The sequence below is a fragment of the Wolffia australiana genome, chromosome 8, assembly GCF_029677425.1.
Source record: "Wolffia australiana isolate 7733 chromosome 8, ASM2967742v1".
NCBI classification, from domain to species: Eukaryota; Viridiplantae; Streptophyta; class Magnoliopsida; order Alismatales; family Araceae; genus Wolffia; species Wolffia australiana.
The window spans coordinates 17115581-17126305 of record NC_135842.1 but is presented as its reverse complement, the minus strand read 5'-3'; the positions used below and the strand labels follow the sequence as shown (position 1 = coordinate 17126305).

The following is a 10725-nucleotide window of genomic DNA, read 5'->3' as shown; positions in this document are numbered from 1 at the left end:
TATTGACATATAATAATCAGTAGAATTATTAGTATTAATATTTAACTGACTAGTCTAAATTTCCTTAAATAGTTAAAAACAATTATATTCCTTGCTTCTAACTCTGCATAAATGATCACATCACTTTGTATGTATTGAATTTGTGACTTATTGATTCTTTGGATGAGCCTCCTCAAGCCATTTAAATATTCGACCTCTAAATATATCCACACAATCTTTAGAGCATTAGATCTCCTCCTCATTCCCTTGAATTGCATCACTAGATTTACAATATTTCCTTAGTACCAACCACGAGAAGCTCAAGGGAAGAAGGGAATACCACTCCAGAATGTCTCACATGGATATTAAAAATGGGCATGGCCCCCATAGTTTTATGCTGTAAGAAAATTCTTTAAAAGTTTCTTTCCATAATAAAATTTTAGAGAAATATCTAAAATTAGAGTATTTCCACCAATGTCCCAATTTTTTGAGTGGTCCATAAACATTTATTGAATAACTTTATTAAGTATACCAACATAAATATTAATTAATCTATGAAGAATTTATCTCGTTTGATCGGTTAAGACAACAATTTGTGGGGTGCCAAACTGCACTTCATGCACTAGAAAATATAACATAGCATAATAAATCTCTAATAGAATCTTACCAAAATTATTTTCCTATTTGATGCTCATTGAATGACTTAGGGTATGGTTAACTATCAAATCCTCAATAATTATCTCAATTATTTCAAATGTATTTTAAAAATAGTTACATAACTACAACTCTAATGTTTTACTACGTTGTAAAATGCTCAATTATCTTTAATAAATTACTCCAGTAAAATGAAATTTTATATCTGCCACAGAATTTTTCAATAAAAAGTTCTTGAGCCATATCTCAGTCACAACTTCCCATAAGTGAAATTTCTTCACAAAAGCAACAAATGGGCATAAAACAGTTTAAAATTTCATCATTATGTTCATATGAGGACCTTTGTAGAGATTTTTTATGATGAAAAGTACTAAGTATTGATGTAGGGATATAATGTATAGATAGATACCTTGGAGGGGCCCTTTGACAAAATTGAAATACATTTCACAACAGCAAGAGTAAGACCCGAGTACAATGATAAAGCTAAGCAACCTTTTTCAATGAACCTGAGCGCTATCATAGATAGGATAATGATTTACAGTACCACATAAGCAAGATGGGAAACTACTGTTGAGTTCTCTACATAAGATATTCTACAATCTTCCACAAGAACACTTAAGCAGGGATAAAGGCAATTTTTTATTTTTTAGAATTTTCAAATCAGTAGGTTGAATCCTGTTGTGATTGGTCCGAGGGCGCGGAGGAGCACCCAACCCGGAGTGACTCAAGAGCACATGTGGCAGTTCAAATAAAGGCGGATATTGGTCTCAACCAAGCCTGTAAATAACACCAATCTGCTGACTTCCTAAGAAGGAGATATAATATAAGATTATGTTTCATTAATCCAGGGCTGGAGCAGAGGGATACTCTTGTCTAGAGAAGAAAATCACCAATCTGCTGACTTCCTGTTTGTTTCTTCCTTTCTCTTCACTTACCTTCTCTCATCCTTGGCCCCTCATTATCTCGTCATCGTATATCACATTGTTCTGGATTGGTTACATCAATTTTGGTTCAATCAAGCTATCTCATTACAGAACAATTTCAAGTCAAATGCCTGGGCGTTAAATGTTTTGAGCCATATGCCTTCAGGTTGAAATAGAAAAATGAATGCTTTAATGTATTTAATGTTGCTATTCATCTCTCATTCAATCATGGTTCTTCCTCGTTCTACACCAACCATGGTGTTCAGAAATACATTACTCAATTGAGACACATGTAAATGACACCTCTAGTTTTACCTGGCACATACATACCTTTTATGGCGAAATACTTCAGTCAAAACCTAGAATCCAAACTCCTAATTCAGTGATAGACTTATCCGAGTGGGGATTAAGCAAACTTGAGCAAACTTATAGCTTATCATTCGACCACTGGAATGTGAACAAAAGTTTTTACTCAAAATATCATTGTCCACTCATAAAGAAGATGATATATATATATATAATAAGGCATGACAAAACAAGAACAAAGTTATCACTCTCTCTTCTTAAAATTCTTAGAAAACATAAACACCATCAAGAATAACAATGGAGGAAGGGTTTATCATTAGACCCCAAAAGGACGGGAAAGGCAAGAGAGAATAGGGGCATTAAACTTTCAGAGTTTAATAGTTGCGGAATTGGGGTGCCGAGAGGAATTAAGGAAAGGAGAAAGAATATAATTGAAGGAAAAGGAGAAGAGACTCTGAAGAACGGAGAAAATGAGAGTTGGCTTCGAAGATACCAGGCAAAGGAGGAGGTTAAGACAACATAACAAGATTAACTGTGTTGATCTAAGTTGAAGATTTTTTAATATATCAGAAACCAAAGACAAATGCCCTTGAAACTAACCTCCCATGCAGAAGACTTGGCGAGTCCACGAGATTTGTCGGTTACTCGGTTACTCGGTGATGACCTAAAATCATAACAATCCTTCTAGTCAAGAAATAAAAGAAAGAGGAATAAGTACGCCAAAAAAAACATATCAAAGGAGATGAGATGGGAGAGGGGAATCACAACCTTCAGGCAGTCTAATGTAGAATCGGAAAAGAATGAAGCAAAGAGAAGAGTCCAATGAGAAGAACAAGCAACACTCCATTACAGTTGCCGGTTGATGGCGGCGCCGCCAGCAGATGCTTGGTTGGCTGCCCGGTTGCTCCCAAAGTGAATTTTGTTAGATTCTCTTGCAATTCTTGAGCCAAACTGCAGACAGGTGCAAAAGCGAATGGAGAAATGATCAACAACTGGTGAATGCTTCCCATGGAGTAATATATGTTTGGGAGTAAAGGTTGTTGGATTTCAGTAGCGAAAAAAATGCCATCGTGACGAGTGGTAGAGTGCGAGGGAGGCCGGTTATATCTTCTCTGAAGGCACTTTCACTCACCTGAATGGCCCTCTTGGGCAAGATGGCGGCTCCTTCCAGACCCAACAGCCTTGCCAACTTCAAGAAAGGATTTTTGTGCATTACTTTCTATTCAATGGAAAATATGTAGAGAGAGAGAGATGGTGTATACTTACATCTCTAAGAATCTTCTTGTCACCCAATCCAGCTGGTAGATTGAGGTCTGCAATGTCCCGCAGAGGGATTTCTAACAAAGCATTGACTACGTCCTCGTCCAGAAAGGGGTATCTGGCCTGAACAGTATCACTCATTATCAAAATCCAAGATTTTACCTTTTTAACTTCTAAAAGGATAATCCTATCAGAAGAAGTCTGGAAATTTTCCTAAAACATGATATAAATAGCAAAGAACTCGGGGAAGTATATCTTGAATAGGAAGGCCAGAATGTCTCTAAACAGTAGCCTTTCGTTTTTATAAAAAAATATTTAGTTTAATTTAAGACTCTAAATTGTGAGTAATTTTTGTTGAAAATCCTAAGTGGTGAAATTAGAGATTTGGATCTATATTTTATCATTGGATGGTGGTAAAAGAAATCAGGGATACCTCTTTCCCATGATCTGAGATGCAGCGGTCGTCTCTTCCCATGTTTCTTACCCAGATTCTCTGCATGTCCAGTCGCATCTCCTCTTCAAGAGTGGTCATACTGAAAACGCAAAAAAAGAGAATAAGCCTGTCATGATATGGGAGAAAAATGTAATAAATCTTGATATGAGAGAAAGAACTACCCCCCCAATTTGTACTTCGTTCTGTGCCTGCCATATCCTGCACATTGCTCATCGGCACCAGCACCAACAAGGAGAATCTTAGCCATTGATTTATAACGATAACGACAGGAAGATCCAGAAGAATCGCACAACTCCCCATCCACAAACCCTTCTCCTCGAGCTGCTAACCATAATGCCATTCCAATGTTTAAATCCTAGAAAAAGTCATCCACATAGGCTTAATAAATTTATTATTTACCGCTGACTAGGGCAATTTTTTCTTTGAAAAGTGACTCGCGCAATTTATTGAATAATAAAACACTGGGGAGCTAGAAGATAAAGTGACAGGATAGGAAGGCCTTGGAAATAGGGGCGGTGGATGATAATGAATTTGTCATCATCACGGTCATCGTCATCCATTTTTTGGTACGACCTGATGAAGAGTAGATGACAATGAGATGATAAGATGATTATTAGATAATAATGAATCCGCCTTTGGATGATTTGGATGCATGAAGAAACATCGGTTCATCATCATCAACTTGTCATCGTCAGCCTGGATGCTGTACCCCACCTGGAGAAGGGTGGAACCCCCACTGCCGTAGTCATAATATCTGGGGACTGGAGAAAATGAAATTCTTTCATGTATTCCCTCATTTCACATCAGAAGCGAATGAAATTATTTACCAAACAAGTCCCGAAGACAATTTAAAGTAACTGACTCCCCTTTTCTCCATGAGCATGAAGATATGAAAAAAGTGAGTACCATGAAAGTATTAGCAGGATGAATGAGCGACATCACATGCTTTGTTTCCGAAGAGAAATTTGACAAATCCCCATCGATTTCAACAAGTCGCCATCTGGAGGGATAAATGACATCAACAGTCCAAAAGGGCATTAAAGCAAAAGAAACTTTTAATGCCGAAAAAAATCAGAAAACAGGTCGTGTAAATGTAATACAAACAGAGAAAATTGGTCGTGTAAAAAAATCTCTCTTACCCATATTTTTTGATATTTTACAGAACACAATAAATAAATAGATGAGTAACATATTTATAAGACCAACGGTCTGGGAAAAGTGTATCAATCAAATTTAATATGTATGTCTACAAACAAGCTGACTTGCATAGCAATTTGAATTGTCTCAACAATTTGTACAGATAAAGTTCTAATACCTTCTAGAAGGAGAAATCTTTTGAAGTTCCTTCAGCCCCTCCCTGGCAGAAATTCTGTCTGGAGCGATGTGCCCATCGAAGCTTACATTGAGGAGATCAATCTCGCCTGCAAGTTAGCATTTCATCAAAAGCAGATGGCAGAGTAGATAGAAAGAAGATGATACATTCAGGATAATCAAAGTAATGGATAGAAAAAGCTCAGCATTCTGTCGCTAAAAAAGATGCTTCCACGTGCTGGATGTTAGCACATTCTCTCTTGCTTCCTCTTTCTTTCTCACATGAAACGTTTAGTATTGATTAAAAGGAAGTTAACATTCTACACCGTGGATAGGTATTTCCCACAAGACAATTTTTTCGATAGATGGTGACCATTGTCAGGGCAACCGCAAGTTTTAGTAACCGACACGATAGCAAGTTAAGTATGTATGCCAGAATAATGCAGGAATTACATTGTTGATCTAGACATTGATGAGCGAGAGAAGCAAGTATCATGGAATCCAATCCTCCCGAGAATAAAATCGCCAAAGGTGGAGGTGTCTTTTTTGTAGTCTACAAAAAATCCGTCCATTCGCCAGATTAATCATTAACCAAGAAAAATGACAAATGTGGAATAACATCATAAAAAAACATTTCTCGCAGTGTTTAAACATTGTAAATCAAACTGTGTGATTTGCTTTTGGGGAAAGAAAAAGAAGGCGTGAAATAGGGCGTTCGAATACCTGGAAGAAATAATATTCTAAGGCGAAAGATGTGTGGTACTTTTTCATTAAATAGAAAATTAAAATTGAAGAGTGTAGTATAATTTCTAGCCCATCCATGAAGCCACTGTCTGAAAACTTGATGAGACAAATAGGTAGATGACACGATCTCCATAAGAATCTATACAAAGAGGAAGCTTCAAGGACAAAACGGAAGGTTCAAAAAGCAAGAGGAGGACACGGGCCCACTTGGTGCTGACCTGGCAAAGTAACTAAGGGTTCTTGACCGGTTGTGTAGGTAGGTAATAAAGGAATAGAGTAAATAAAAGAGGAGACCGGGGGAAAGGAGAGGCTTCTGGATTGGGTTTTCTACGAGTGCAAGAATCCTCTGGAGGGCAGGGCTGCATTTGGCCGTGGAGTTTTACCAAAGTTCTTGGATACCAGAGAGCTTGAAGACAAATCCAAGGAGAATATTTTTTGAACGATTGAGTGGAAAAAGAACTCAAATCGTATGTACCATTAAATCTTGATTCTTCCACCCGATACATCTTCATGTCGGTAGATCCCAAACAAATAAAACCAATGAAGATAACAATGAAAAGGAAGATAAAATAAAAATCAACTCCCCATCTAAATCAGTGCCAAAAGATAGATAATCGACTACACTTTCTCCGTTTTAAATTTTCTACTATACCTAGTCCTGTGTTGTACGGCCTACATCTTTTCTTTTCACAGATGCTCAGAGGAATGATCAGATATTCATGATATCGCCTCTGGACTTCACAGGATTATCATAAGAGTATTAACGAAGCAAAATTATGTGATATGAAAACCTTCCAGTGACTTTGGGAGATTATACCCATAAGAAAAAAATCTATGCACTCAGCGCCATTAAACACAGCTAAGGAACATTAATAAAGAATACTTAACAATTTTTTCAAAAAAAAAACTTCACAAAAAATGCAACCGCCAAGAAATAGGAGCAAAATATGAAGGCAAACAATTCTTCATGATACATAACAAGAAAACTGTATCCTAGACCTCAGAGAAATGGATATACAATTGCATCAAAACCTTAAACATGGTGAGAGAAGTGCGTCGCATGACAGATTCCTTCAGACAAGTCAGCAGCTTCCAAGCGGGATGAAAATCACCTGATTTTTCAGCAGTTGAGGATGACGGACATTCTGAAATCACAGCCGCAAGAGTAATATGATGACTGAAGAGTAAAAATTGGAATCTTATTCCAACAAATTAAATAATTACCAGGCTGAGACCGCAAAATATGACTCTCACTGATACCATGTTGTTGATGTTCCAACGGTCGTCTCTCCCACCTAAGTAGTTTATTTATCATGGAATTCGTCCATTGATGTTTTTGTATTCTAGACACGAGACTTTGCTTGCTTCCAAAGAAATTTTCCTTCAAAGACTCCATGCATAGGCTATAAATGCCACAGGAAAGCTCTTCCCAGTCATGACAAGCATCCAGAATGTCAACGCCTTGATAACGTTCATCTAACAGAACAGATGTAAGTCATCCATCACGATTTCCAATTTATTCAAGCGACATAGTTCTTGAATTGAATATGAAAGATAATAGTCCAGCTGTGAACTTAAAATTGTAAAAACAGTCGCTCCTTAAGTAATATTGTACCAGATATCTCATTGACCGTGGCAAATGGTGAAACTGAAGATAAGATGAAATGGGGATCTTTCTTGTTAGGCCAGTGAACGAGAAGACTTCTCCTTCCAAACACATCACGACCGAACCAGAGGGTTCTTGACTTTGCCTAAAAATACCGGACAAGGGGCTATGCAACTTAAAATTTTAGGACATTACCCATAATAAGTTCAAATTAAAAGTAAAAGGTAAGTCAAACTACCTGCCAGTAAATCAATGCCCATGGCCCTTTGATAGATGACAGTGTGTCAGGAATCGAAGCCATTCCATCTTCTACATGATGGCCTATTTTCTCTTCACAATCTTTCAGCGCATCTAGAAGAGCTTCGCCATCATTTTTATGTCTATCAACGTGAATTCCTCCAAAAACCTCGCCTATACATAAAGTTAACGGGGGTTACCAGCTCCAAACATACAAAATAGAGGTTTGAAGCACGAAAATTATTTAAAATTTCTAAAAAACAAGTGTTGAATCTCTCTTCATTATTCATCGCTAAATTAAAATTTTAATACAAAAAGAATTTGGTGCGCAAGTTCTCGGGGCTCTCATTAGTGTTCTTTGGAATTGGTTCCTCCCTCTTTTTTCCCAGGTTTTCCGCTAATTTTAATTTTTGCACATTTCATAATGACCATGCCGATACCTAGGCTCACTAGAGCAATGTGGATTGACTTAAACCCAACCAAAGAACTTCATGTAACCCGTACATAATGGGACCTAATTCAAGAATGAACGACACATTATTTTTTCCGAAAACTCTTGTTTGTCTCAAGCTGCGCAGGTAAACCAAGACTACACTGCAGAAAGAGGGAAAGAGCCTCGTCAGCAGTGAGATGTAAGCTCGTATTGGCAGCTACCAAACTTAATGAGTTTTGGGTTCGCCAAAAGAAGTAACAGAGACGCATAATATATAATAGGAGATGAACATAATTCTCAGAAATATGCTAAGATAGCATTCCTCGTCAGACAGAGCAAGACTGATTACAGCACTTCAATATATTCTAGATAATGTATTGGTCGACGATGATCAATGCAACTGATAATTCCAAATGAATCTTAATAGCCGACGAAAGAATGGTTAGGTCCTAACTAATGAGTAGTGAGGATGAGGAAGAGAGAGAGAGAGAGGAGAGGAGAAAGGAGACTGAGATAGGAAAAGGAAGAACGGAAAATAAGGCATCACTCCTCTTGGTAGCTCTCCTGAGGGGTGAGCAGCCCTATTTAAAGGAAAAACATGCAGGGGAAGCAAATGAAGAAAATACCCTTGTAATTTTTTTTTGAAAAAAATACCCTTGTAATATAATGGGGATCGAATCACACTTACACTAATTTACTCAGTTTCTTTGAAAGTGTTGTTAATAGAAAGTATTACGCGGATTATAGTCTAGAAGAGTCCTTTGAGGAACCAAGAAGAATACTCGTACAAATGGCAATAAAAAGCGATCAAAATGTCAGGCATATGATGAATAGATTATAGTAGCGAAATCAGTGTTAAACTGTTCATAATGCTTGCGACCCTTGGTGTAATCCATACAGAATTCGCTTACCTCATCCTTTGTCCACGTTAATGACTGCTGTTAGTAGCATATTCCGATAAGTGAGAATTTAAATAGATTTTTCAGTTACCGGACTTTGAAAAAAATCTCGGCTCTTCCGCAATGGAGTCACACGCTAGAAAAGAAACATCAAGACAACAAAACTTTGAAAAACAGTGTAAAAATTTGAAACTGACCTGCAAAGGTATTCAAACAAGATTTATAAAACAGATTGGTCCCCTTAGTAAGAGAAGAGAAAGAAGTACCATTATACACAAGTATGTTTCCAGAGTCGTCGATTAATGGTTGCACGGCAGGATTGATTCCTCTGAGATGTAGAGAGGCGCCCAGAAAACTAAGACCAAAAGTACATGCCTTTCCCACCTCAAATTCACGAGCAGAAATGACATCAGCTGAATAAGACACTGACTTTTGTAAGTCTCCAGCATGATCCAGTTTTAGCTTTGCAGTCGATTCCTCAATTTCCAGTCGCCTGTTGCATTGCGAAGCGGTGGCAAATATTCCATCGTCAGAAGGAAGGAACATTTTCGAAATTTCCGTAATTTTCTCGGCGGCATTATTTGATTCTTCCTGAAGAAGACAAAGTTCTTTTAAGCCTAAACTATCAGGCCCGCGTCTCCGAAGAACAACGCCGAGATCATCTAGCAGAAGCGCAATTCTTTGCTCCTGAATATACGATCTAAGAGTGAGAAATTCCCAGAGCGGAAATCACAAAACAACACTCAAAGCGGAAATCAGTTCTCTGCAAGATTCTGACTGCTAATTATGACAAAACCGGGGTTCAAGAATTGATTAAAAAAACAGAAATTAATAATACAGATGAAATTGCGATCGAGAAATAGATTTTATACCTCATCGGATTCCGCCAGAATCAAGGCTATCCCGCACATCCTTCTCTCCCCCGCTCTTCCTCTGGCTCGCAAAACCCCCCAAAACCTTAGTTAACTCTCCAGGTTAGATGACGGACGACGGATTTGGATGGGACGGATGACAGATGAGAGTAAGAGCGAACGACAGATGAATACGCGGACGGATGACGGATGACTGATGATTGTAACGACGGGTGACTGATGAATGTAAAGACGGATGACTGCTGAATATATGGACGGATGACGGATGATTGTAACGACGGGGTGTCTGATGAATGTAAAGACGGATGACTGCTGAATATATGGACGGATGACGGATGATTGTAACGACGGGGTGTCTGATGAATGTAAAGACGGATGACTGCTGAATATATGGACGGATGACGGATGATTGTAACGACGGGGTGTCTGATGAATGTAAAGACGGATGACTGCTGAATATATGGACGGATGACGGATGATTGTAACGACGGGGTGTCTGATGAATGTAAAGACGGATGACTGCTGAATATATGGACGGATGACGGATGATTGTAATGACGCTCGACGGATAACTATAAGGACGGATGACGGATGAGTGCAAGGATGGGTTACGGATGAATATGAGGACGGATGACGGATGACTGTAAGGATGGATGACTGATGAGTTTAATGACGGGAGACAGATAAATATAAGGACGAATGACGGATGACTGACGACTGTAAGCACAGATGACTGATGAATGTAAGGATGGATGGCTGATGATTGTAATGACGGGTGACGGATGAATATAAGGACAGATAACTGATGACTGTGAGCACGGATGACTGATGAATGTAAGGACGGGCTACGGATGAGTGTAAGGACGGACGACGGATGAATGTAAGGACGGATGACTGATGATTGTAATGACGGATGACTGATGAATGTAAGGACGGATGACTGATGATTGTAATGACGGGTGACGGGTGACGGGTGACGGATGAATACAATGATGGATGACGGATGACAGATGACTGTAAGCACAAATGACTGATGAATGTAAGGAA

At 38.4% G+C, this 10725-nt stretch overlaps 1 protein-coding gene across 5 annotated transcripts; it reads right to left on the bottom strand.

Moving 5' to 3' along the window:
• Positions 1-1697: 1697 nt before the first annotated feature.
• LOC144706883 (Asparagine synthase family protein) lies at positions 1698-9751 on the bottom strand. Of its 5 annotated transcripts, none has more exons than XM_078579953.1 (16): positions 9679-9751; positions 9073-9493; positions 7476-7648; positions 7247-7382; positions 6856-7107; positions 6664-6776; positions 5341-5440; positions 4892-4997; positions 4483-4576; positions 3738-3931; positions 3556-3655; positions 3129-3245; positions 2995-3051; positions 2631-2813; positions 2463-2526; positions 1698-1915 (listed from the first exon to the last, which is right to left on the bottom strand). In XM_078579953.1, exons 1-14 carry the CDS (start codon positions 9715-9717, stop codon positions 2709-2711), a joined length of 2007 nt encoding a protein of 668 aa, XP_078436079.1. In that variant the 5' UTR covers positions 9718-9751; the 3' UTR covers positions 1698-1915; positions 2463-2526; positions 2631-2708. The 5 variants fall into 5 exon arrangements, with proteins under 5 accessions (XP_078436079.1, XP_078436080.1, XP_078436082.1 ...); XM_078579954.1 differs by lacking the exon at positions 1698-1915 and adding an exon at positions 1985-2003; XM_078579956.1 differs by lacking the exon at positions 1698-1915 and adding an exon at positions 1988-2003 and having other exon boundaries at positions 2463-2546.
• Positions 9752-10725: the final 974 nt, after the last annotated feature.